Source organism: Bufo bufo, chromosome 1, assembly GCF_905171765.1.
Source record: "Bufo bufo chromosome 1, aBufBuf1.1, whole genome shotgun sequence".
In the NCBI taxonomy this organism is placed as follows: Eukaryota; Metazoa; Chordata; class Amphibia; order Anura; family Bufonidae; genus Bufo; species Bufo bufo.
Window position 1 is genome coordinate 821001905 of NC_053389.1, and position 27967 is coordinate 821029871.

The 27967-nt window shown below is 46.3% G+C and overlaps 1 protein-coding gene across 1 annotated transcript; it reads right to left on the minus strand.

The window, feature by feature from the left end:
* Window positions 1-1495: 1495 nt before the first annotated feature.
* On the minus strand, window positions 1496-27957 carry LOC120989459 (olfactory receptor 1009-like). Its single transcript, XM_040417574.1, has 3 exons — window positions 27903-27957; window positions 5749-5816; window positions 1496-2425 (listed from the first exon to the last, which is right to left on the minus strand). The coding sequence occupies exons 1-3, from the start codon at window positions 27955-27957 to the stop codon at window positions 1496-1498; spliced, it is 1053 nt and encodes a 350-aa protein (XP_040273508.1).
* Window positions 27958-27967: the final 10 nt, after the last annotated feature.

Genomic DNA, 27967 nt, shown 5'->3' on the forward strand with positions numbered 1-27967 from the left:
ATACTAAATTATACTATTGATGACTTATGTTTTATGAATTTTAAAGTAATAATTTTAGCTATGTATTTTAGTATGTTTGAATAATATTATATGTCACAACGAATAAGAATAAAATATTGTTATACCAACTCTCCTTGTGGTACCAAGTGGTGGTGTCCCCTACTACTTTATATCTTTTCCCTTATACATTTAACAAGGCTTATAATGCACAGTTGTGAGGATGTTATGTAAAATCACCTGTGATGACAATGTAAATGCCCTTAACAGATTGTAGCGGGGTAAAAGAGTTTTGTATCACCACTCTGGGGTGTTACATAAGCTGAAAAGACGTTGGGTGAAGCAACAAGACAATGGGGGATATTTATCAAAACTGGTGCTATGATTCCATGTTTCATTTTCAAAGCTTTTTGGAAAATGAAAGGATCAATCTGATTGGTTACTATGGGCAACTAAGCCAGTTTTTGTACCGGTTTTGTTAGGTTTTGTTAAATGCCCCCCAATGTCCCAAAGCACACAATTAAATTAACAAGATAATGGTTGAAAGAGAAAAAGGGTTTGTGTTTTGGAATGGCCAAGCCTGACCTGACCTTAATCCCATCGAGATGCCGTAGCATGACCTGTAGAGCAGAAACACAATTGCATGGGTGAATGATCCAAAATTAACTTTAAACAAGGTACAAAAATTATTTCCAGCTTCAAAAAACAATAGGTGGAGGATTTCTACAGAATAAATAATTATGTTTACCGTAAAGTGCTCAATGAAACACATGAATGGTACAAACTGTTTAGTTTTGTTAGATTGTGTTTGTCTATGATTGTGACTTATATAACAATCAGACCGCAGATTATTATTAAGGCTACTTTCACACTTGCGGCGGAGGATTCTGTCAGGCAGTTCCGTCGCCGGAACTGCCTGCCGTATCCAGCAATCCGGACGCAAATGGATGGCATTTGTCAGACGTATCTGGATGCCGATCCATCTGACAAATTCTGTGAAATACCAGATCCGTCTCTCCGGTGTCATCCGGAAAAACGGATCCGGAATTTTAATTTTTTTTTCATTTTTAAAAGTCTACGCATGCGCAGACTGGAAAACAGGATCCGTTTTGCAGGAACACTTAATGCCGGATCAGGCACTAATACATTTCAATGGAAATTAATGCCGATCCGGCATTCCAGCAAGTGTTTAGGCAAACGTAAGAGGGACTGAACTAATGCATCCTGATGCATACTGAACGGAATGCTCTCCATTCGGAATGCATTAGAATCAGTTTTTTTCCGGTATTGAGCTCCTGTGATGGAACTCAACACCGGAAAAGAAAAATGTACCCTAAGAAAGTACCCTAACCAATGGAGAAATCCATATTATTCTAAAGGGGTTATTTACTTTTTATTGCAATTGTAAATATTACGTTAATGATTATTTTATTTTATATATTTTTTGCTTAACCAATCAATATGAAAAATTCAGCATACAACACCTCGTTTTGTTCATTTACCAGATCTCATGCTTTTGAAATGTTCTTTGTACGGCTTCTCTAATGTCTTTATTTCTCAGACTGTATATAATGGGGTTAATCAAAGGAGTAAAGACAGTGTAGAGCAGGGAGAGAATTTTACTTATGGAGTTTGTCAGGCCTTTCGATGGGACAATATAAATACTGAACATAGTCCAGTAGAATGTGGAAACCACACTGAGGTGGGAGCTACAGGTGGAGAAGGCTTTCTGTCTACCAGTATTGGATGGGATCCTTAAGACTGCTAAAATAATATATGTATAAGACACTACAATGATTGTGGTTGACATTATTACAGTTGGTATACCTATAATATAAACCACTAAGTGGACAACAGAGGTGTCAGAACAGGCAAGTTCTAGTAAGGGAATAATATCACAGAATAAATGGTCAATGATATTTGTCCCACAAAAATTTAGTTTTGTAGTTTTTATGATGTAAATCAAAATGATAGAAAATCCAAGCAACCAACTGGTTATAGACAAAATTATGCAACATCCTTCTGTCATGATGGTGGAGTAGCGAAGTGGATTACAGATGGCCACATATCTGTCATAAGACATCACAGCGAGAAGTAAACACTCAAATGCTTCAGAGCCACAGAAGAAATACAACTGAGTGATGCAATAAAAAATAGTAATGGTCCTTCCATTATTCAGTAGGATATAGAGCAGGTTGGGGACAATATCTGAGATCAATAAGATGTCACTGATGGACAGTTGTGAGATGAAGAAGTACATTGGAGTGTGGAGGTTCTTGCTGATGGACACCAGGGTGATGATCAGGAAGTTACCACATATTGTTACACAGTAAACCACCAGAAGAAGACAAAATAAGAAAATTCTTAAATCTTGGTTGACTTGAAATCCTAACAGGTAAAACTCAGTGACCACAGTCAGATTGTTCTCCTACACATAGAACATACAGTAGTTATGCTGCAACAAACCAAAAGCAACAACATATAATAACTAGATGGTTATTAATTCATGTTCATGGCATAAATAATATACACTGTAATATCTAGTTCTTTATGTCTTTAAAATTAATAAAACCACTGTATGGAGTCATTTAGTAATATTAAGAAATCAGATATTTTTGACACATTTTTTTATGAACAAGAAAAATTAAATAGTAGCCTAAAATAGACAAAATCAGATTATTGTTTAACGTCAATGGTCAAACTCTCCCCTCTAAAGTCATATTTTAGTTAGACAATAATGAGGACACATTTGCCTGTTTTTCCTAATTGATACATTTCAGACAATCTGAAAGGAATCTTAAGCAGAATTCATTGTGAATTATTACATTAACAACACCTACATCAGATATTTCTTTCATCTTGATATTCATTTCCAGACGTATTTCTTATGAATCCTAATTCTTCTATGAAAATCACTTCCCAGAGGCAATAGACAGCAGCACGGTCATGTTATGTGGGTCTCAGACATGTGAGTACGAGCTATAATGGAAATCCGTTCAGATTTTTATACTGAATCGGAGGCAAGGGGACAGATAAACAAGTCTTGGGAGAATTTTTTTCTCCTTGTCTCATGAGTCCGGTTTGTTAAGTCAGCAAGACTATAAATATTAAATGAGAATTAAAAGTTTGTTCAATGAGGGAATGTGATGCAATTGTTAAAAATTTTGAACACATAACTTGTCTTGTAACTTGTAGCATTGGTTAGGGAAGTGGTGTCCAGGTTCAGGACTGAACCCAGATTTAAGCTTCCTTTCACTTCTTTAGCATGTACGAGTGGACCATTTCTTTTCTTCGATGCTCCCCTTGCCTTGTGTTACATTGCGCAGGGCAACGTCTTTTTGTTGTGAGCTGGTGACATACCGAGTTTCACATCAGTATGCTAGGTGGAGACTTCTGCCTAGCAGGGAGCCCGGTAATGTACAAATGGGCAGTATATAGCACTGTTCTGGCAAGTTGTAGAGGCGAGTACTGGTAATACCGTCTAGCATACTGATATGAACAGGGCCAGACTGGCCTACCGGGATACCTGGAAATTTCCTGTTAAGCTGGTAGCCCTGACTGCCGCACGGTCGGCCGCAGATGACAGCAAGTAGGCTCCTTCATGGCAGGACACTAATCTCCTGACGTCACCAATGCAGAATGGCTGTGCGTTCCAGGGCGGCCTGGATGTCACAGCGGGCTGATGGAGTGGCTGCTGCTGGCGGGGATCGGCTTTCTGATCACTGTCCTAGTACTGGCCTGGTGCTGAGGATAGCGCTGGTGCTGCGGGGGTTGGGAGACCATGTTAGTCTGCTGGTGTAACCGGTTCTGGTGAGTGCCCAGTGACAATGTCACAGCATACTGGGCTTGATGGAGTCGGCTTTCTGCTCACTGTCCTAGTGCTGGTGCTGAGGATAGCGCTGATGCGGGGGTCGGGAGACCACAAACCCGGCAAGAAAGGCCATGTCAGCCTGCTGGTGTTGGCTGGTTCTGGTGAGTGCCTACTCAAAGCGTGCCCCAGACTCAGAAAGGTCCAGTATAGCAGCGAGGGGACTGGTGGCTTCACTTTACTTATATCTATATTTCCTGGTGGGGTGTACTGCTATCATAGAGGCCCTTTTGGAAGGTGTAGGTGTGTAGCTGACTGACGGAAGTTACACAGCAACATATACACCACTAACGTGATAAGCAGTCACCAGTTACTTGTAGCTTGCCATTTACTCAGTACATAAATGCAAAAAGGCGCACCAAACATGGCTCCTGTACTACAGACATATGTTATGATAGCAGATTTCACTCTAGCATTCGATAGAGCACTTATGTTGTCGGCAGCATAACACAGTTGTGTATCTAAGTGTCGCACCTTGCCCTGTGAATGTGCTGAGGTCTGTCAGATTAGCGGCACATGTCTGACTTCTCTGTTTGTTTTGATTTGGGTTTGAGCAGAATCCACCTCCCCTCAGGTGCACTGGGTTTAATTGTTAGTGAGGCTATTTATCCCTCCTTCTCCCAGTGGCCTGTGCGGGTTATAGTTCTTTTCTGGGAGCTCTTGATTTGTGGTGGATCGTCCGCTTCAGCTCTGCTCAAGATAAGTCCTTTCCTTCGTGACACTAAGGCTACTTTCACACAAGCGGCACGGACCTCCGGCAGGCTGTTCCGTTGGGTGAACAGACTGTCGGATCCGTCCTGCCGCTAGTGACCGTGTGCCCCGGACTGCCGCTCCGTCCCCTTTGACTATTGCGGGTGTGGAGTTTCGGCGAGGCATGGCGAGAGGCAAGAGGCTGCCGTAATAAAACTACGACATGTCCGACATTTATTTTGGCAGCCTCTCACCGTGCGCTGCCGTGCCTCGCCGGAACTCCGCCCCCGCCCCCATTATAGTCAATAGGGACGGAGCGGCAGTCCTGGGGCACATGGTTACTAGCGGCAGGACGGATCCGACAGGCTGTTCACCCGACGGAACAGTCTGCCAGAGGTCCCTACCGCTAGTGTGAAAGTAGCCTTATGCTCCCCCTTGATTGGTTGCCTGCAAGAGACCGGACGTGACGTAGCCTTACACCCGGAAATGCTCTGTGTGCATTGCTTTGAATGAAATCTGGCTGATTCACTGCTGCTGCTGGAGTGAGAAAACGCTGAAAAGTCTTCGTTCTTCTACCGAAAAGTTTATTGACAGGTAAAAGGGTGGTTGAAGCCATATTACCTCAGCATTTCAACCAGCCTACTGTCACCGTGGTGTGTATGTGAGCGCGAATTGTCACTAGGCCTCAGGTTCCTCCTGGGACTTAAGTAGTTTGTTCACGCCCAATGCTGTGGTCGTTGTACTGGACTGCTGTATTGAGTTCTCCTATAGGTTCCGCTCACGTGTTGTTGATATTGGAGAGGGGCAGAGCCGAGGTGTAAGCCAGGTCGGGGAAATGCCGAGTCATGTTGTGCACCAGCCCAGGCACCAGACACTGACTGGTTCTCTGCCAAACGCTGTCTGGCCATGCTGAGAGTTGTAGTTTTGCAACAGCTGGAGGCATTCTGGTTGGGAAAAGCTGGTCTACTGTGATAATATGAACAAACAGAGTTCTACAAAAGAGCTATTGTGGGGCAAAGTTCATATTCGTGTTTCACACGTGTTTTAAAATGAATGCTTTCCCCTTTTATAAACAAGTAAATAATGACGCAATGCTGTGGGGCTGGTATGCAACTTTTTCCAGGGCTGGTTTTTATCCCCAGTCCGGACCTGGATATGAAGTCTGGTACATCACCAGCTCACAACAAACAGACCTTGCCCTGCGCAATGCGACGCAAAGCAAGAGGAGCATCAAAGCAAGGAAACGCTCCACTCGTACATGCTAAAGGAGAAAAGGAGGGCATATATCCAGGTTCAGCCCTGAAATCGGACAACCCTTTTAAAAGCCACTTGTTATTTGAGGTTTTTAAAAAATGTGTTTTTTCTTTTTTCTTTATTCAACCTTTTATTTTTTGGTATTTTGCTCTCAATTAGAGTTGAGCGAACCCGAACTGTAAAGTTCGGGTTCATACCGAACTTTAGGGTTTTCGGCACCCGGACCCGAACCCGAACATTTACGTAAAAATTTGTGTTCGGTGTTCGGCGATTACTACTACTACATACTACTTGCCCCAAAAGGCCATCACAGCCATGCCTACTATTGGCATGGCTGTGATTGGCCAACTGCAGCATGTGACCGTCACTCTGCTCGGATTAGTGTAGGGAGAGGTTGCAGCTGCTGTGAGGGAGAGATCAGGGAGAAATCTTATCAAGAACTGGTTTATGTACTCAGCGATCTACAGAAAAAGTGTTTTGTGGGTGCAGTGCATAATTTTTTTTAAGCCTGCCCTGAGCCAACTACTGCTGAAAACAAACTTTTTTTTCTTCAGTTAGTCAATATCAATACATGATCGGCAGCCATTTTATGCAACGATAGTGCACCAGCATAGGCTATCTGCAAGTTCAGAAATACAGCTTTGGCATACTTGGGTGAAAAAACCCTCAAATATACTGCACATCTGGGATTAGACAAGCATAAGTGACTGTCACATTTAGGACAGAAATACATCTTTTTGGTTAGGGTGAAAAAACCCTCTAATATACTGCACATCTGGGATTACACGTGCATAAGTCACTGTCACATTTAAGACAGAAATACAGCTTTTTGGTTAGGGTGAAAAAAAACTCTAATATACTGCATATCTGGGATTACACGTGCATAAGTCACTGTCACATTTAGGTCAGAAATACAGCTTTTTGGTTAGAGTGAAAAAACCCTCTAATATACTGCACATCTGTGATTACACGTGCATAAGTCACTGTCACATTTAGGTCATAAATACGGCTTTAGCATACTGGGGTGAAAAATGCCTCTCATATGCTGCACATCTGGGATTACACATGATTAAGTCACTGTCACATTTAGGACAGAAATACATCTTTTTGGTTAGGGTGAAAAGAACCTCTAATATACTGCACATCTGGGATTACACGTGCATAAGTCACTGTCACATTTAGGCCATAAGTATGGCTTTGCCATACTGGGGTGAAAAAACCCTCTAATATACTGCACATCTGTGATTACACGTGCATAAGTCACTGTCACATTTAGGTCAGAAATACAGCTTTTTTGTTAGGGTGAAAAAACCCTCTAATATACTGCACATCTGGTATTAGCCAAGCATCAGTGACTGTCACATTTAGGCCAGAAATACGGCTTTTTGGTTACTGGGGTGAAAAAAACTCTGATATACTGCACATCTGGGATAAGACGTGCATAAGTGAGTGTCACATTTAGGCCACAAATACGGCTGGCATATAGAGTAAAAAAAAAAAAATTGAGTGCAATACCCTACATCAGGGTTTATATTGGCGGTTAATTATTTTTAACATACTTAACCACTTTTTACTTTGCTTTGTGAATGCTAACTATGAGGCAAACATCTAATAAGGGACGCGGTCATGGTCGTGGTGGTGGTGGTGTTGGTGGAGCCTCTAGTGCAGGGAGAGGACGTGGCCGTTCTGCCACAGATACACGTCCTACTGAACCTACTACCTTAGATCCCAGAAGCCGCGAGAATCTACAGCGATATTTGGTCGGGCCTAATGCCGTTCTAACGATGGTAAGGCCTAAACAAGTACAGGCGCTAGTCAATTGGGTGGCCGACAGTGGATCCAGCACGTTCACATTATCTCCCACCCAGTCTTCTGCAGAAAGCGCCCAGGTGGCGCCTGAAACCCATGCCCATCAGTCTGTCACATCACCCCCGTGCATATCGGGGAACCTGTCTGAGCCTCAAGTCATGCAGCAGTCACTTATGCTGTTTGAAGACTCTGCTGGCAGGGTTTCCCAAGAGCATCCACCTAGCCCTTCCCCAGAAGTGTAAGACATAGAATGCACTGACGCACAACCACTTATGTTTCCTGATGAGGACATGGGAATACCACCTCAGCAAGTCTCTGATGATGACGAAACACAGGTGCCAACTGGTGTCTTTCTGCAGTGTGCAAACCGAAAAGGAGGTCAGGGAGGAAGACTGGGTGGAAGACGATGCAGGGGACGATGAGGTCCTAGACCCCACGTGGAATGAAGGTCATGCCACTGACTTTCAGAGTTCAGAGGAAGAGGCAGTGGTGAGACCGAGCCAACAGCGTAGCAAAAGCGGGAGCAGGGTGCAAAAGCAGAGCAGTAGTCGCCAAAACAGTTCGCCTGCTACTGGCCACTGTCACCAGGGACCGAGCACACCAAAGGCAGCTTCAAGGAGTTCCCTGGCATGGCACTTCTTCACACAATGTGCTGACGACAAGACCCGAGTGGTTTGCATGCTGTGCCATCAGAGCCTGAAGCGAGGCATTAACGTTCTGAACCTTAGCACAACCTGCATGACCAGGCATCTACATGTGAGACACGGGCTGCAGTGGAGTAAGCACCTTCAAAACCAAGAAAGGGCTCAGGCCCCTCCTGCTCCCTCTTTTGCTGCTGCCTCGGCCTCTTCCTTCGCCTCTGGAGGAATGTTGGCACCTGCCGCCCAGCAAACAGAGGATGTGCCACCAACAACACCACCACCTCCGTCACCAAGCATCTCCACCATGTCACACAGAAGCGTTCAGCTCTCCATCTCACAAACCTTTGAGAGAAAGCGTAAATTCCCACCTAGCCACCCTCGATCCCTGGCCCTGAATGCCAGCATTTCTAAACTACTGGCCTTTGAAATGCTGTCATTCAGGCTAGTGGAGACAGACAGCTTCAAACAGCTCATGTCGCTTGCTGTCCCACAGTACGTTGTTCCCAGCCGCCACTACTTCTCCAGGAGAGCCGTGCCTTCCCTGCACAACCAAGTATCGGATAAAATCAAGTGTGCACGCGCAACGCCATCTGTGGCAAGGTCCACCTAACCCCATATATACGTGGACCAGTAAGCACGGCCAAGGACGCTATATCTCCCTAACTGCACACTGGGTAAATGTAGTGGCGGCTGAGCCCCAGGCGGAGAGCTGTTTGGCATCATTCTTTGCCTCCTGTTGCCTCCTCTTCCTACTCGGCTTCCTCCTCCTCTTCTACCACCTCCTCATCCGGTCAGACCTTCACCATCAACTTCAGCACAGCCAGGGGTAAACGTCAGCAGGCCGTTCTGAAACTGATGTGTTTGGGGGACAGGCCCCACACCGCGCAGGAGTTGTGGCGGGGTATAGAATAACAGACCGACGAGTGGTTGCTGCCAGTGAGACTCAAGCCCGGCCTGGTGGTGTGCGATAATATGCAAAATCTCGTTGCAGCTCTGGGTCTAGCCGATTTGACGCACATCCCTTGCCTGGCGCATGTGCTGAATTTGGTGGTGCAGAAATTCATTCACAACTACCCCGACATGTCAGAGCTGCTGCATAAAGTGCGGGCCGTCTGTGCGTGCTTCCGGCGTTCTCATCCTGCTGCCGCTCGGCTGTCTGCTCTACAGCGTAACTTCGGCCTTCCCGCTCACCGCCTCATATGCGACGTGCCCACCAGGTGGAACTCCACCTTGCACATGCTGGAGAGACTATGCGAGCAGCAGCAGGCAATAGTGGAGTTTCAGCTGCAGCACGCACGGGTGAGTCGCACTGCAGAACAGCACCACTTCACCACCAATGACTGGGCCTCCATGCGAGACCTGTATGCCCTGTTGCGCTGTTTCGAGTACTCCACCAACATGGCCAGTGGCGATGACGCCGTTATCAGCGTTACAATACCACTTCTATGTCTCCATGACAAAACACTTAGGGCGATGATGGAAGAGGATGTGGTCCAGAACGAGGAGGAGGAAGAGGGGTAATCTCTAACACTTTCAGGCCAGTCTTTTAGAAGTGGCTCAGAAAGAGGATTTTTGCAACAGCAGAGGCCAGGTACAAATTTGGCCAGCCAGGGCCCACTACTGGAGGATGAGGAGGAGGAGGATGGGGATGAGGATGGGGATAAAGCATATTCACAGCGGGGTGGCATCCAACGCAGTTCGGGCCCATCACTGGTGCATGGCTGGGGGGATATGGAGGACGCAGACGATACGCCTCCCACAGAGGACAGCTTGTCCTTACCTCTGGGCAGCCTGGCACACATGAGCGACTACATGCTGCATTTTAACGTGTGCTTACTACTGGGTAGCCACTCTGCTGGATCCCCGTTACAAAGACAATGTGCCGTCCTTAATTCCCTCACTGGAGCGTGATGGGAAGATGCGCGACTACAGGTGCACGCTGGTAGATGCTCTCCTGAGAGCATTCCCGACTGACGCCGGGGGACAAGTGGAAGCACATGGCGAAGGCAGGGGAGGAGGAAGAGGTCGCCAACGCAGCTGTGTCAGCGCCAGCACCTCAGAAGGCAGGGTTAGCATGGCCGACATGTGGAAAAGCTTTGTCACCTCGCCGCAACAACCGGCCCCAACTGCTGATATGGAGCGTGTTAGCAGGAGGCAGCTTTTGAACAACATGGTGGAACAGTACCTGTGCACACGCCTACATGTACTGACTGATGGTTCTGCCCCATTCAACTTCTGTGTCTCCAAATTTTCCACATGGCCAGAGCTTGCCCTGTATGCCTTGGAGGTGCTGGCCTGCCCTGCAGCCAGTGTACTCTCTGAAAGTGTATTTAGCACGGCAGGAGACGTCATTACAGACAGACGCAGCCGCCTGTCCACAGCCAACGTGGACAATCTAACGTTCATTAAAATGAACCAGGCTTGGATCCCATAAGACTTGTCTGTACCTTGTGCACAATAGACATTTATACCACCATCAAACATACATTCTTGTACTTGTTTGGCGTATACAAACCCCTGCTGTGCCTGGGTGACAGGGGCCTAAATCTCTCAAAATCCTCTGTTCTATTGCTAGGTGACATGAACCCCCTTTTGCCAAGAATGAACCCCTGCTCTGCATTGCTGACAGGGGCCTTAATCTCTCAAAATCCTTTTGTTGTATTGCTGGGTGACATGAACCCCCTTTTGCCGTGAATGAACCCCTGCTGTGCCTGGGTGACAGGGGCCTAAATCTCTCAAAATCCTCTGTTCTATTGCTGGGTCACATGAACCCCCTTTTGCAGTGAATGAACCCCTTCTGTGCCTGGGTGACAGGGGCCTAAATCTCTCAAAATCCTCTGTTGTATTGCTGGGTGACATGAACCCCCTTTTGCCGTGAATGAACCCCTGCTGAGCTTGGGTGACAGGGGCCTAAATCTCTCAAAATCGTCTGTTCTATTGCTGGATGACATGAACCCCCTTTTGCCGTGAATGAAATCCTGCTGTGCCTGGGTGACAGGGGCCTAAATCTCTCAAAATCCTCTGTTGTATTGCAGAGTGACATGAACCCCTTTTTGCCGTGAATGAACCCCTGCTCTGCATTGCTGACAGGGAACAAAATTTTGTGAAAACATCTGTTACTGATCGGAAGATGCGCGACTACAAGCGCACGCTGATGATAGCATTCCCACCTGACAGCGGGGGCACAGTGGAGGCACAAGGCGAAGGCAGAGGAGGAGGAAGAGGTCGCCAACGCAGCTGGGGCACCGCCAGCACCTGAGAAGGCAGGGTTAGCATGGCCCAAATGTGGAAAAGCTTTGTCAGCCTTGGAGGTGCTGACCTGCCCTGCAGCCAGTGTATAGTGTGAACGTGTGTTTAGCACGGCAGAGAGCATTATCACAGGCCGCAGCCAATGTGGACAAGCTTACGTTTATTAAAATGAACCAGGCATGGATCCCACAGGACTTGTCCGTACCTTGTGCAGAATAGACATTTATACCAGCCTCAACCATCCATTCTTGTACTCAAGTGCACTTATTCTTAGTTTTATTTTGTTATATGTCCCAATATTTTGGGGGAAAATTAAAAAAATTTAAATAACACAAATCAGTGTTGGCTACCTATTCCTCCTTCACCGCTGCTTCCACCTACACCGCCACGTCAACCTATACCCCCACATCCACCCATCCACCGCCTCCTCAACCTCCCACTCCTACATCCAGATTGTTATTTTTAATTTTTCTGTATTTTATGTTATTTTAAGTCATTTCCCTATCCACATTTGTTTGCAGAACAGTTGTCATGCTCTTAAGCACATTTTGATGCCTTTTGCAGCCCTCTAGCCCTTTCCAGGACTATTTTAGAGCCATTTTAGTGCCCAAAAGTTCGGGTCCCCATTGACTTCAATGGGGTTCGGGTTGGGGGTCAAGTTCGGGTTAGGTTCGGGTCCTGAATCCGAACTTTTTTTTAAGTTCTGCCGAACTCGTCGAACCCGAACATCCAGGTGTCCGCTCAACTCTAAACGTAACCTTTAATAATTTTACTATGAGGGTCCATTCACACCTCCATGGAGTGTTTTGCGGATCCGCAAAACACGGACACCGGCAATGTGCATTCCGCAATTTGTGGACCGCACATCGCCGGCACTATAATAGAAAATGCCTAATCTTGTCTGCAATTGCGGACAAGAATAGGACATGCTCTATTTTTTTGCAGAAACGGAAGCACAGATACGGAAGTGCGGATCCGCGGATGCGGACAGCACATTCCGGCCCCATTGAAAATGAATGGGTCTGCACCCGTTCCGAAAAATTGCGGAACAGATGCAGACCCATTTTGCGGACGTGTGAATGGAAAAGATATCCCTCAAAATGAAAATAAATGAAATTATTAAAGTTAACCAAAAAGCATATATGTGGTCGGCAATAACAAGTGCTCGGTGGCACCAAATCAGAAACCATATGGGGGTTCCAGTGCACATCGATGAATCCAGGAGGGAAAGCAAAAAACCATCCATCCCTGGGCTAGATGATGATGTCGTATTGAAGGACAGGGTGGGCAAAGAACTGTCCCTGATATTGCCTACAGGGGGGTGCTATACTGGCCCTGATAGCCTAACCACAGGCCACCTGCCCTCATAAGAGCGACCCCGTCCGGAACCTTACCCTATATAAAAATGGCCCTAGTAATCCCCTAGCCCATAGGCCCCTGACTTCCAGGTGAACACTATATAGATCTATGTGTTTTTTACTCATTATAAAAGTATATAATAAGTATATCGCACCCCTCTGTATATCACACATATCGATAGCACACCTATACCATTCTTTAAAATGACTTTTGTGGCCCTATTAGCTAGTGTTTGGTGTCCCTAACAGCCTGTCCCTGCTCCACACAGCAACCTCTCCCTACACTGGCAAAACACTGAATGTAAAATGGCGGCCAGATCGGGTTTATTTATAAGGTAGGGGGTATGTCCATGTGCTGAAATGTCTCAATTGGCTGTCCTGTACCACCTGATGGATGTGTCATGGGTCAAAGTTCTTCACAATGTAAAAGAATATGGTGGGAGCGAATTTCTCCATATGTTCGCATGTTCGGCGAATCGCAAACACACAAAGATCGCTGCGAAACGACCGCCGGGCGAACCGCAAGGCCATCTGCAAGTATAATACTCTGGTAGGCAGATAACAGTCCCAAACTTTAATAATGTTACTTTCCCCAGTAGTATTCCCTCAGACTTTGGACGGAGTTTCTCGGGATCCGGTGAAGAGAGAACTGCCTTTGCCCTTTTCCAAGATGGCCGCCAGTACTTCCTGTAAGAGCACCATCCATTTCCTTTGTCTTCCCTGGTGCGGGCGTGATCTGAAGACTAAGGAGGAGCTTTGGGGGTGGAGTTGGCACTTCCCTTCTCTATACTGTGAAGTCGCTCCCTGCAGGCAGGGCTGGATTTTCCAGCTGCAGACAGGGCGTTTCTTGTCTTTCCATCTTCTGGACTGGACAAGAAGCGGTGTCATCAACATTAAGATGACTGATTAACCCTTCGGGTGCTGGTGTGCACAGATTTGCGCCTGCCGCTCCGCGATAAATTCAATAAAGTCACTTCTCAAGGGTTTTCTGTTTATTAGGTAGGCTTTACAATGGGGTGGCACACAGTTTTGCGTTATCAGAATCCTGTTCGTGATGCCAAATGATGCAATGGCCGGGTTCAGTGTCTGTGGGATCCCTTGCCCATTAGGAGGTGTCCACGAAATATGACCCTATTATAGAGCAAGTAAACGTGAGGCCAGTTGCAGTTAAGCAACTAGGACATGGAGTCCCCTTTGTAGATGGTAGTGTCGGTACCCAGTAGGGCCGGCGTCAGCACCCGGCAAACCCGGGCAAATGCCTGGGCCCACTGCTCCTAGGGAGTCTACTCAGGTCTATGCAAAAGATCGCTGTATGGGGAATCCCCCAGTGCTACTGAAAATCACTTTATGGAGAGTCCCAGAGTGTTACTGAACAGTCAGGACTCTAGTTATCGGCTTAGGATTCCCTGCTCTGAATCCATATATGGCTATGTCCATATATGGAGTCAGTGCTATGAACATGAAGGAGGTATCCCCAAGCATTGTCAGTATGCTTGGGCACACTTAGTGCATTTAAATCTAATTTAGTCTCTATTTCTGAAATGTTTCTGCCGGGATTTGAACTTACAACCTTCTACATTAGAGGCGAAAACCTTAACCACTGAGCAATCGAGCTCAATGATAAACTGTGCTAGAAAAACCTCATAGTAGTTTATCATGTATTAGGTATCCCTATACAGCAGAAGTATAAAATAGTCTTTTTTGACAATACTATTTTGGGGTGTGTTTGACTTGATCATTTTTTATTCAATTTTCTTGGGAGATAAAGTAATGCAAAAATGTCAAATCTGCCTTTTTTATTTTTTTCTGTCATATCCTTCACCATATGGGCTAACTTTTTAAAAATATTTTAATAGTATGGGTGTTTTCGCATGCGACGATGCCCAAAATGTTATTCTTTTTTTGTTCATTTTTATTTTGGGGAAAGTGGGGTGATTTTTAGTGAGGATCGAGCACCAAAGTATTTGGGTGTTCGGGTGTTCAGCCCGAACACATTGCTATATTCGTGTGTTCGGCTGAGCACCCGAGTATAATGGAATTCAATGGGAGACAACCAGGCAGCCCCTGCTCTGAAGAGGGGAGGATGCCTGGTCCATTGGAAAAAGTCAGAAAGTGACAGAAACACCATCGAAATGGATCTGGAACAGCATGGGGACGATGTCTGGATGCATCTTTGACTCCCAGGTCGCTGCTAAGAACCATGTTGTCCGAGTTGTACGCCACTTTTACAGACTGACAAAAATATGCACAAAACCCCGCAAAAAATAAATTTTACAGAAAAATTGTTAGGAAACATTCTTTCCTGTATATTCAATTGTATATAAAGTGCAAGTGCTGCAAAAAATTACAAGCAAGAGGCACTCCGATACCACCTGTATATCACATAAAGGAGGGCCTCATTCACATTGTGGTACAATTGTTCAGGTAGTGGGACTCCTACACTCATAAAGCCTATGCAATAAGTGAAAGGGCTGCCAAAAATTACAAGGAACCGGCACTCCAAAACACCCTTTATTACACATAAAGGAGGGCATCATACACACCCTTGAAAAATTATGATTGATATCCTGCTGGTGACCTCAAAAGCATTTGGAGCAAGGGCCTGCTGATCTGACCATCTAAAACCTTAGGGACGAGGGTCTGCTGCCACATTGGTAACTCTAGATAACCTCTGGGCGATAGACTGTCCCCGTGACGGCGACGATCCATTTGTATGTCTGCCCTATCAATTTTCGATAGTGATCATGGGTAACGGGGAATCAGGGTTCGATGGGGAGCCTGAGAAATGGCTAACACATCCAAGGAAGGCAAGCGGGTGTCGCTCAAATCACACACTCCCGACTCGTGGAGGTAGTGACGATATATAACAATACAGGACACCTAAGATGCTCTGTTATTGGAATGAGTAATAAAAAATTACAGGGAATGTCACTGCAGTATTTTGGATGAGGAAACGTTGTACAGAAGAGGCCCTGCTGCCGCTTTGTTGACTCTAGATAACTTCTGCCTCATCGCACATCTCAGTGACGTCCACGATCCATTTTGATATCTTCCCTATCAACTTTCGATGTTATTTTATACGCCTAACATGGTGACCACCGGTAACGGGAGGGAGCCTGATAAACGTCTACGGCTACTATATCAAAAACAAGGCAGAATCAGTTGCGGGCCTGCAGGTGAGCTGACACTAAAAAACATTATATGCGAGGGCCTGCTGCTGAGCTGACCCTCTAAAACATTATATGCGAGTACCTTCTGGTGAGCTGACGCTCTAAAACATTATATGCAAGTGCCTACTGGTGAGCTGACACTCTAAAACATTATATGCTAGTGCCTGCAGGCGAGCAGACGCCATAAAACATTATATGCGAGTGCCTGCAGGTGAGCTGATGCTCAAAAACATTATATGCGAGGGCCTGCTGCTGAGCTGACGCTCAAAAACATTATATGCGAGGGCCTGCTGCTGAGCTGACCCTCTAAAACATTATATGCGAGTGCCTGCTGGTGAGCTGACGCTCTAAAACATTATATGCAAGGGACTGCTGGTGAGCTGACGCTCTAAAACATTATATGCGAGTGCCTGCTGGTGATCTGATGCTCTAAAACATTATATGCGAGGGCCTGCAGGTGAGCTGACGCTCAAAAACATTATATGCGAGGGCCTGCTGCTGAGCTGACCCTCTAAAACATTATATGCGAGTGCCTGCTGGTGAGCTGACGCTCTAAAACATTATATGCGAGGGACTGCTGGTGAGCTGACGCTCTAAAACATTATATGAGAGTGCCTGCTGGTGATCTGATGCTCTAAAACATTATATGCGAGTGCCTGCTGGTGAGCTGACACTCTAAAACATTATATGCGAGTGCCTGCTGGTGAGCTGACGCTCTAAAATTTATATGCGAGTGCCTGCTGGTGAGCTGACGGTCTAAAACATTATATGCGAGTGCCTGCTGGTGAGCTGATGCTCTAAACCATTATATGCGAGGGACTGCTGGTGAGCTGACACTCTAAAATATTATATGCTAGTGCCTGTAGGAAAGCAGACGCTGCAAAACATTATATGTGAGTGCCTGCAGTTGAGCTGACGCTCTAAAACATTATATGTGAGTGCATGCTGTTCAGCTGACCCTATAAAAAAATTAGAGTTGAGGGCCTGCAGTTGAGCAGACCCTATTAAAAAAAAATTAGAGTTGAGGGAATATATACAATCTGGATGATGAGGAGGAGAAAACAAGATTCAACCATATTTTCAACTCTTTTTTTTGTGGTGGAAAAGGTGCATGGGAATACACTACAGTAGATTGAGTTCATTATAAATGATAGATTGAAATTGCCTTTATGTTCATCCTCAGCTCAGCTCTCCTCTGGTGGAGTTGAGAAGTCAGGGGCAATCCAGGCCTTGTTCATTTTTATCTGAGTCAACCTGTCAGGATTGCTAGTGGACAAGCGGATGCGCTTATCTGTTATAATGCCACCAGCAGCACTAAATACCCGCTCAGACAAAACGCTGGTGGCAGGGCAGGCCAACACCTCCAAGGTGTAGAGTGCCAGTTTGTGCCAAGTGTCCAGCTTGGACACCCAGTAGTTGTAACAATGCGGAGTGGACGTGCCTAAGGCTCAAGAAAATAGCGCACAATGGGGTAGTACGTCCTAACTCTTCAATAGGAAAAAAAAGTGCTTAGTGATTAGAGGCTCACCTTTTAGAGTTGTGCTGTGGTAGGATACAACTCTACTGTATAAAAATTGAAAAGGTATAAAGCTGCACCAATGCGTCAAGGGTCACGACTCTACTGTAGTCATATCAAATGAAGAAAACAGGTGCCTTCGGGTGTGCAGCCGCCTAATGAGGATCCAATTTAGAAGGTTGTCCAGTCCCTCTTCACTGGCCGTTGCATAAAAGAATGAAGAAATTCTGCTTTTGGCGCTCCAAACCCCGATCAAGGCAACTTGAGTTTCAAAACTTCTTTTTATTCAATAGGATAGGTTTTCAATAAAAACAACGCGTTTCGGGGAATTAAGTTCCCTTCCTCAGGTTAAACAAATAGATGTTAACCAGAGGAAGGAGTTCTTAATTCCCTGAAACATGTTGTTTTTATTGAAAACCTATCTTATTGAATAAAAAGAAGTTTTGAAACTCAAGTTGCCTTGATCGGGTTTGAAGCGCCAAAAGCAGAATTTCTTTATTCTTTTACCCAGTAGTTGTAAGGCACTGAGGAATCATTTAGGACGCTGACACGGTCTGCTATGTATTCCTTCACCATTTTCCAAAACTTTTCCCTCCTTGCACCACTAGGCCGCGCTTCAGGGTGCGGTTGCTGGCGGGGTGTCATGAAAGTGTCCCATGCCTTGGAGAGTGTTGCCCTGCCTTTGTAGGAACTGCTGTGTGTTCCCCTTGTCTCACTTCCTGGGTTGCCTAAAGAAGTATGGACTCTGCCACTAGCGTTGTCAGATGGAGAATCTTGGAGCAATCTTTCAAGTACCTTCTGGTATTGCACAGTTTTACTCGTCCTCTCAACCACAGGAATGCGAAATGAGAAGTTCTCTTTGTAGCGGGGGTCGAGAAGGGTGAACACCCAGTAATCCGTTATCTAAAATGCATAAAACACGAGGGTCGTGGGAAAGGCAGCCTAACATAAAGTCAGCCATGTGTGCCACAGTACCAACAGGCAAGATGTTGATGTCGTCATCAGGATGACTCTCCATCTCCTCATCCTACTCCTCCTCCTCTTCTGCCCATCCATGCTGAACAGATGGAATTAAAGTTCCATGGGTACTACCCTCTGTAGCAGAGGCAACTGTCTCCAGCTCCTCCTCTTCCTCTTCTTCATGGTCCAATTCACGCTGAGAAAACGAACTGAGGGCGGGCTGGCTGTCACCCTGTGTAATGTCCTCCCCCATTTCCTCATCTGCCACATTCAGAGAGTCCTCCTTAATTATGAGCAGCGATCATTTGAGTAGACAAAGCAGTGGTTACGCTGATAATAGCGTTATCGCCACTAACCATCTGTGTGGATTCATCAAAGTTTTTTAAAACCTCACAGAGGTCTGACATCAATGCCCACTCCTCGCTTGTGAATAGTGGCAGTTGACTCGAAAGGTGACGACCATGTTGTAGATGGTATTCCACAACTGCCCTCTGCTGCTCACAAAGCCTGGCCAACAAGTGGAAAGTAGAGTGACAGTCGGTGAGCTGGAAGCCGCAAGCGCTGCTGCAGCGTTGACAGACCGGCTGAAGCTGTAAACGACTTGCGGAAATGGGCACACATGCAGCGCGCCTTCATTAGTAGCTCTGTATTGATTATAGAAAATTAAATGAAATTACCATTAAGAATTAGGGATGAGCGAACCCGAACTGTATAGTTCGGGTTTGTACCGAATTTTGGGGTGTCCGTGACACGGACCCGAACCCGAACATTTTCGTAAAAGTCCGGGTTCGGGTTCGGTGTTCGGCGCTTTCTTGGCGCTTTTTGAAAGGCTGCAAAGCAGCCAATCAACAAGCGTCATACTACTTGCCCCAAGAGGCCATCACAGCCATGCCTACTATTGGCATGGCTGTGATTGGCCAGTGCAGCATGTGACCCAGCCTCTATTTAAGCTGGAGTCACGTAGCGCCGCACGTCACTCTGCTATGATCAGTATAGGGAGAGGTTGCAGCTGCGACGTTAGGGCGAGATTAGGCAGATTAACTCCTCCAAAAGACTTGATTCTGTGATCGATCTGCAGCTGTGGATCATTGAAGTGCTATTATTGACTTGCTCACTTTTTTGAGGCTGCCCAGAGCGTTTTTATATCACTTTTTTTCTGGGGTGATCGGCGGCCATTTTGTGACTTGTGGTGCGCCAGCACGAGCTATCACCAAGTGTATTTAACCATCGATAGTGTGGTTATTTTGTGCTATATCCTACATCAGCTGCAGGCTGAGCCTGTGTCACCCAAGTGCATTTAACCATCAACAGTCTGATTATTTTTTGGCCATATACTACATCAGCTGCAGGCTGAGCCTGTGTCACCCAAGTGTATTTAACCATCGATAGTGTGGTTATTTTGTGCTATATACTACATCAGCTGCAGGCTGAGCCTGTGTCACCCAAGTGCATTTAACCATCAACAGTCTGATTATTTTTTGGCCATATACTACATCTGGTGCAGGCTGAGCCTGTGTCACCCAAGTGCATTTAACCATCAACAGTCTGATTATTTTTTGGCCATATACTACATCTGGTGCAGGCTGAGCCTGTGTCACCCAAGTGCATTTAACCATCAACAGTGTGGTTATTTTTTTGGCCATATATTACATCAGGGGCAAGTTGAGCCTGTCACCCAGCGCCTAAAAAATAGACCTGACATTTCTATTCAACCAAATCTGCACAGTTTTAGCTGGTCAAGTTATTTGTAGTGACCGTAAAAGCACACTTTTTGTTCTGGGTTGAAAAAGCATTCCCAAATTTGCCATTCAGAAAATAACTAGTTTGTGGTATTTGAGGCCTACTTGAAATCTATCCCAAAAAGAAAATCTTACATGAAGGTATTGATAGTGTGATTCAGAAAAACCTAAGACACACGCTAGCGTGCTGATAGAAGTGTCATTCTGTGATTAAACCTATAACTGTCACACAGCGCAAAAAAAAACAGGTCTCACATCTCTATTCAACCAAATCTGCACAGTTTTAGCTGGTCAAGTTATTTATAGTGACCGTAAAAGCAGACTTTTTGTTCTGGGTTGAAAAAGCATTCCCAAATTTGCCATTCAGAAAATAACTAGTTTGTGGTATTTGAGGCCTACTTGAAATCTATCCCAAAAAGAAAATCTTACATTGAAGGTATTGATAGTGTGATTCAGAAAAACCTAAGACACACGCTAGTGTGCTGATAGAAGTGTCATTCTGTGATTAAACCTATAACTGTCACACAGTGCAAAAAAAAAACAGGTCTCACATCTCTATTCAACCAAATCTGCACAGTTTTAGCTGGTCAAGTTATTTGTAGTGACCGTAAAAGCAGACTTTTTGTTCTGGGTTGAAAAAGCATTCCCAAATTTGCCATTCAGAAAATAACTAGTTTGTGGTATTTGAGGCCTACTTGAAATCTATCCCAAAAAGAAAATCTTACATTGAAGGTATTGATAGTGTGATTCAGAAAAACCTAAGACACACGCTAGCGTGCTGATAGAAGTGTCATTCTGTGATTAAACCTATAACTGTCACACAGCGCAAAAAAAAACAGGTCTCACATCTCTATTCAACCAAATCTGCACAGTTTTAGCTGGTCAAGTTATTTATAGTGACCGTAAAAGCAGACTTTTTGTTCTGGGTTGAAAAAGCATTCCCAAATTTGCCATTCAGAAAATAACTAGTTTGTGGTATTTGAGGCCTACTTGAAATCTATCCCAAAAAGAAAATCTTACATTGAAGGTATTGATAGTGTGATTCAGAAAAACCTAAGACACACGCTAGCGTGCTGATAGAAGTGTCATTCTGTGATTAAACTTATAACTGTCACACAGCACAAAAAAAAAACAGGTCTCACATCTCTATTCAACCAAATCTGCACAGTTTTAGCTGGTCAAGTTATTTGTAGTGACCGTAAAAGCAGACTTTTTGTTCTGGGTTGAAAAAGCATTCCCAAATTTGCCATTCTGAAAATTACTAGTTTGTGGTATTTGAGGCCTACTTGAAATCTATCCCAAAAAGAAAATCTTACATTGAAGGTATTGATAGTGTGATTCAGAAAAACCTAAGACACACGCTAGCGTGCTGATAGAAGTGTCATTCTGTGATTAAACCTATAACTGTCACACAGCGCAAAAAAAACAGGTCTCACATCTATATTCAACCAAATCTGCACAGTTTTAGCTGGTCAAGTTATTTGTAGTGACCGTAAAAGCAGACTTTTTGTTCTGGGATGAAAAAGCATTCCCAAATTTGCCATTCTCAAAATTGTTGTGAACGGGAACAATGAGGAAAACATCTAATAAGGGACGCGGACGTGGACATGGTCGTGGTGGTGTTAGTGGACCCTCTGGTGCTGGGAGAGGACGTGGCCGTTCTGCCACAGCCACACGTCCTAGTGAACCAACTACCTCAGGTCCCAGTAGCCAGCAGAATTTACAGCGATATTTGGTGGGGCCCAATGCCGTTCTAAGGATGGTAAGGCCTGAGCAGGTGCAGGCATTAGTCAATTGGGTGGCCGACAGTGGATCCAGCACATTCACATTATCTCCCACCCAGTCTTCTGCAGAAAGCGCACAGATGGCGCATGAAAACCAAGCCCATCGGTCTGTCACATCACCCCCATGCATATCAGGGAAACTGTCTGAGCCTCAAGTTATGCAGCAGTCTCTTATGCTGTTTGAAGACTCTGCTGCCAGGGTTTCCCAAGGGCATCCACCTAGCCCTTCCCCAGGGGTGGAAGAGATAGAATGCACTAACGCACAACCACTTATTTTTCCTGATGATGAGGACATGGGAATACCACCTCAGCACGTCTCTGATGATGACGAAACACAGGTGCCAACTGCTGCGTCTTTCCGCAGTGTGCAGACTGAACAGGAGGTCAGGGGTCAAGACTGGGTGGAAGACGATGCAGGGGACGATGAGGTCCTAGACCCCACATGGAATAAAGGTCGTGCCACTGACTTTTACAGTTCGGAGGAAGAGGCAGTGGTGAGACCGAGCCAACAGCGTAGCAAAAGAGGGAGCAGTGGGCAAAATCAGAACACCCGCCGCCAAGAGACTTCGCCTGCTACTGACCGCCGCCATCTGGGACCGAGCACCCCAAAGGCAGCTTCAAGGAGTTCCCTGGCATGGCACTTCTTCAAACAATGTGCTGACGACAAGACCCGAGTGGTTTGCACGCTGTGCCATCAGAGCCTGAAGCGAGGCATTAACGTTCTGAACCTTAGCACAACCTGCATGACCAGGCACCTGCATGCAAAGCATGAACTGCAGTGGAGTAAACACCTTAAAAACAAGGAAGTCACTCAGGCTCCCCCTGCTGCCTCTTCTGCTGCTGCCGCCTCTGCCTCTTCTGCTGCTGCCTCGGCCTCTTCTGCTGCTGCTGCCGCCGCCTCGGCCTCTTCCTCCGCCTCTGGAGGAACGTTGGCACCTGCCGCCCAGCAAACATGGGATGTACCACCAACACCACCACCTGCGTCACCAAGCATCTCAACCATGTCACACGGCAGCGTTCAGCTCTCCATCTCACAAACATTTGAGAGAAAGCGTAAATTCCCACCTAGCCACCCTCGATCCCTGGCCCTGAATGCCAGCATTTCTAAACTACTGGCCTATGAAATGCTGTCATTTAGGCTGGTGGACACACACAGCTTCAAACAGCTCATGTCACTTGCTGTCCCACAGTTTGTTGTTCCCAGCCGCCACTACTTCTCCAAGAGAGCCGTGCCTTCCCTGCACAACCAAGTGTCCGATAAAATCAAGTGTGCACTACGCAACGCCTTCTGTGGCAAGGTCCACCTAACCACAGATACGTGGACCAGTAAGCACGGCCAGGGACGCTATATCTCCCTAACTGCACACTGGGTAAATGTAGTGGCGGCTGGGCCCCAGGCGGAGAGCTGTTTGACGCACGTCCTTCCGCCGCCAAGGATCGCAGGGCAACATTCTTTGCCTCCTGTCTCCTCCTCCTCCTACTCAGCTTCCTCCTCCTCTTCTTCCACCTGCTCATCCAGTCAGCCACACACCTTCACCACCAACTTCAGCACAGCCCGGGGTAAACGTCAGCAGGCCATTCTGAAACTCATATGTTTGGGGGACAGGCCCCACACCGCACAGGAGTTGTGGCGGGGTATAGAACAACAGACCGACGAGTGGTTGCTGCCGGTGAGCCTGGTGGTGTGCGATAATGGGCGAAATCTCGTTGCAGCTCTGGGACTAGCCGGTTTGACGCACATCCCTTGCCTGGCGCATGTGCTGAATTTGGTGGTGCAGAAGTTCATTCGCAACTACCCCGACATGTCAGAGCTGCTGCATAAAGTGCGGGCCGTCTGTTCGCGCTTCCGGCGTTCACACCCTGCCGCTGCTCGCCTGTCTGCGCTACAGCGTAACTTCGGCCTTCCCGCTCACCGCCTCATATGCGACGTACCCACCAGGTGGAACTCCACCTTGCATATGCTGGACAGACTGTGCGAGCAGCAGCAGGCCATAGTGGAGTTTCAGCTGCAGCACGCACGGGTCAGTCGCACTGCGGATCAGACACACTTCACCACCAATGACTGGGCCTCCATGCGAGACCTGTGTGCCCTGTTGCGCTGTTTCGAGTACTCCACCAACATGGCCAGTGGCGATGACGCCGTTATCAGCGTTACAATACCACTTCTATGTCTTCTTGAGAAAACACTTAGGGCGATGATGGAAGAGGAGGTGGCCCAGGAGGAAGAGGAGGAAGAGGGGTCATTTTTAGCACTTTCAGGCCAGTCTCTTCGAAGTGACTCAGAGGGAGGTTTTTTGCAACACCAGAGGCCAGGTACAAATGTGGCCAGACAGGGCCCACTACTGGAGGACGAGGAGGACGAGGATGAGGAGGAGGTGGAGGAGGATGAGGATGAAGCATGTTCACAGCGGGGTGGCACCCAAAGCAGCTCGGGCCCATCACTGGTGCGTGGCTGGGGGGAAACACAGGACGATGACGATACGCCTCCCACAGAGGACAGCTTGTCCTTACCTCTGGGCAGCCTGGCACACATGAGCGACTACATGCTGCAGTGCCTGCGCAACGACAGCAGAGTTGCCCACATTTTAACGTGTGCGGACTACTGGGTTGCCACCTTGCTGGATCCCCGGTACAAAGACATTGTGCCCACCTTACTTCCTACACTGGAGCGTGATAGGAAGATGCGCGAGTACAAACGCACGTTGGTAGACGCGCTACTGAGAGCATTCCCAAATGTCACAGGGGAACAAGTGGAAGCCCAGGGCGAAGGCAGAGGAGGAGCAAGAGGTCGCCAAAGCAGCTGTGTCACGCCCAGCTCCTCTGAGGGCAGGGTTAGCATGGCAGAGATGTGGAAAAGTTTTGTCAACACGCCACAGCTAAGTGCACCACCACCTGATACGGAACGTGTTAGCAGGAGGCAACATTTCACTAACATGGTGGAACAGAACCTGTGCACACCCCTCCACGTACTGACTGATGGTTCGGCCCCATTCAACTTCTGGGTCTCCAAATTGTCCACGTGGCCAGAGCTAGCCTTTTATGCCTTGGAGGTGCTGGCCTGCCCGGCGGCCAGCGTTTTGTCTGAACGTGTATTCAGCACGGCAGGGGGCGTCATTACAGACAAACGCAGCCGCCTGTCTACAGCCAATGTGGACAAGCTGACGTTCATAAAAATGGATCCCACAGGACCTGTCCATCCCTTGTGCAGATTAGATATTAACTACCTCCCCTTAACAATATATTATTCCACTCCAGGGCACTTCCTCATTCAATACTATTTTTAATTTCATTTTACCATTATATTGCGGGGCAACCCAAAGTTGAATGAACCTCTCCTCTGTCTGGGTGCCGGGGCCTAAATGTGTGACAGTGGCCTGTTCCAGTGGTGGGTGACGTGAAGCCTGATTCTCTGCTATGACATGAAGACAGATTCTGTGCTGACATAAGACCAGATTCTCTGTTACGGGACTTCTCTCCTCTGCCTGGGTGCCTGGGCCTAAATGTGTGACAGTGGCCTGTTCCAGTGGTGGGTGATGTGAAGCCTGATTCTCTGCTATGACATGAATACAGATTCTGCGCTGACATCAGGCCAGATTCTCTGTTACGGGACATCTCTCCTCTGCCTGGGTGCCTGGGCCTAAATGTGTGACAGTGGCCTGTTCCAGTGGTGGGTGACGTGAAGCCTGATTCTCTGCTATGACATGAATACAGATTCTGCGCTGACATAAGGCCAGATTCTCTGTTACGGGACCTCTCTCCTCTGCCTGGGTGCCTGGGCCTAAATGTGTGACAGTGGCCTGTTCCAGTGGTGGGTGACGTGAAGCCTGATTCTCTGCTATGACATGAATACAGATTCTGCTCTGACATAAGGCCAGATTCTCTGTTACGGGACTGCTCTCCTCTGTCTGGGTGCCTGGGCCTAAATGTTTGACAGTGGCCTTTTCCAGTGGTGGGTGACGTGAAGCCTGATTCTCTGCTATGACATGAAGACAGATTCTGTGCTGACATCAGGCCAGATTCTCTGTTACCGGACCTCTTTCCTCTGCCTGGGTGCCTGGGCCTAAATGTTTGACAGTGGCCTGTTCCAGTGGTGGGTGACGTGAAGCCTGATTCTCTGCTATGACATGAAGACAGATTCTGTGCTGACATAAGGCCAGATTCTCTGTTACGGGACCGCTCTCCTCTGTCTGGGTGCCGGGGCCTAAATGTGTGACAGTGGCCTGTTCCAGTGGTGGGTGACGTGAAGCCTGATTCTCTGCTATGACATGAAGACAGATTCTGTGCTGACATCAGGCCAGATTCTCTGTTACGGGACCTCTCTCCTCTGCCTGGGTGCCGGGGCCTAAATGTGTGACAGTGGCTTGTTCCAGTGGTGGGTGACGTGAAGCCTGATTCTCTGCTATGACATGAAGACTGATTCTGCGCTGACATGAAGCCAGATTCTCTGCTATGGCATGAAGAGACTGATTCTCTGCTGACATGAAGCCAGATTCTTTGCTATGGCATGAAGAGACTGATTCTCTGCTGACGTGAAGCCAGATTCTCTGCTATGGGACCTCTGTCCAATTGATATTGGTTCATTTTTATTTTTTTAATTTTTATTTTAATTCATTTCCCTATCCACATTTGTTTGCAGGGGATTTACCTACATGTTGCTGCCTTTTGCAGCCCTCTAGCTCTTTCCTGGGCTGTTTTACAGCCTTTTTAGTGCCCAAAAGTTCGGGTCCCCATTGACTTCAATGGGGTTCGGGTTCGGGACGAAGTTCGGATCGGGTTCGGATCCCGAACCTGAACATTTCCGGGAAGTTCGGCCGAACTTCTCGAACCCGAACATCCAGGTGTTCGCTCAACTCTATTAAGAATCAATGTTCCCTTCCATTGTTCCCCGATCTTTTTAATCAGGTTCTGGGGGAATCCTGGTTTTCCAAATTCAATCTGAGGGGAGCATATAATTTAATTTGGATTAAAGAAGGGGGTGAATGGAAAACTGCTTTCAACACCCCTGAGGGACATTTTGAATATTTAGTTATGCCTTTTGGACCGAGTAATGCTCCTGCAGTTTTTCAGAATTTCATAAATGATATCTTTAGAGAATTTATTGGTAAATTTGTTATTATTTAAACCGGATGATATTTCGATTTTTTCTCCGAATTGGGAGTCTCACGTGTCACACATCAGACTGGTACTTGAGATTCTAAGGAAAAAACAATTGTCTGCTAAGTTAGAGTAATTTATTTTTGGAGTACAAGACATTTTTCATCTATGTTATATCCTCACTCCACACTTGTTTAAAATGGATCCAAGCAAGGTACAGGCTATTCAGGACTGGGTAAGACCATCATCCCTTAAAGCTTTACAACATTTGTTATTACCGCAAGTTTATTAAACATTTTAAGCCGTTAAAGCCTTTGAAACCCTTGGTTCAGCCGGATCAAGAAAGACCTTGGGTAAGATAATCTTTTCAAACCCACAACTTCATTCTTCTTTTCTTCTTTAAAAATGTATTAAGTGTCCATCAATTATTTATTTAACAATAAAATAATACTATTTGCTGAACATATGGTAAACTGTGATTGAATACTAATGAAATAAATTTAGAAACTAATCTACTATCTGATTAGGCATCTTTTTCTCTTCATCATCTTGCTCTGGTCTCATCATTATCTTGATACTGTAGTTTCACTTTTTCATCTTAAATTTAAATCTCATAAAGTCTATGATAGGATATATAGAACTGTATGTGGATGATGTGCAGTCCTTAAATTGAATTGTATCATATTTTCCAATGATGTTCATGTACAAGATTTATCATCTTTTACTATTTGTGGTGACACAGTTTTCCTGAACACAGATTTTAACTTACATACCAGGAATTCCTTGGTCTTCAGAAGCATCTGTGAACAGCTGGGACTTATTTGTCATTCCCCGTTCT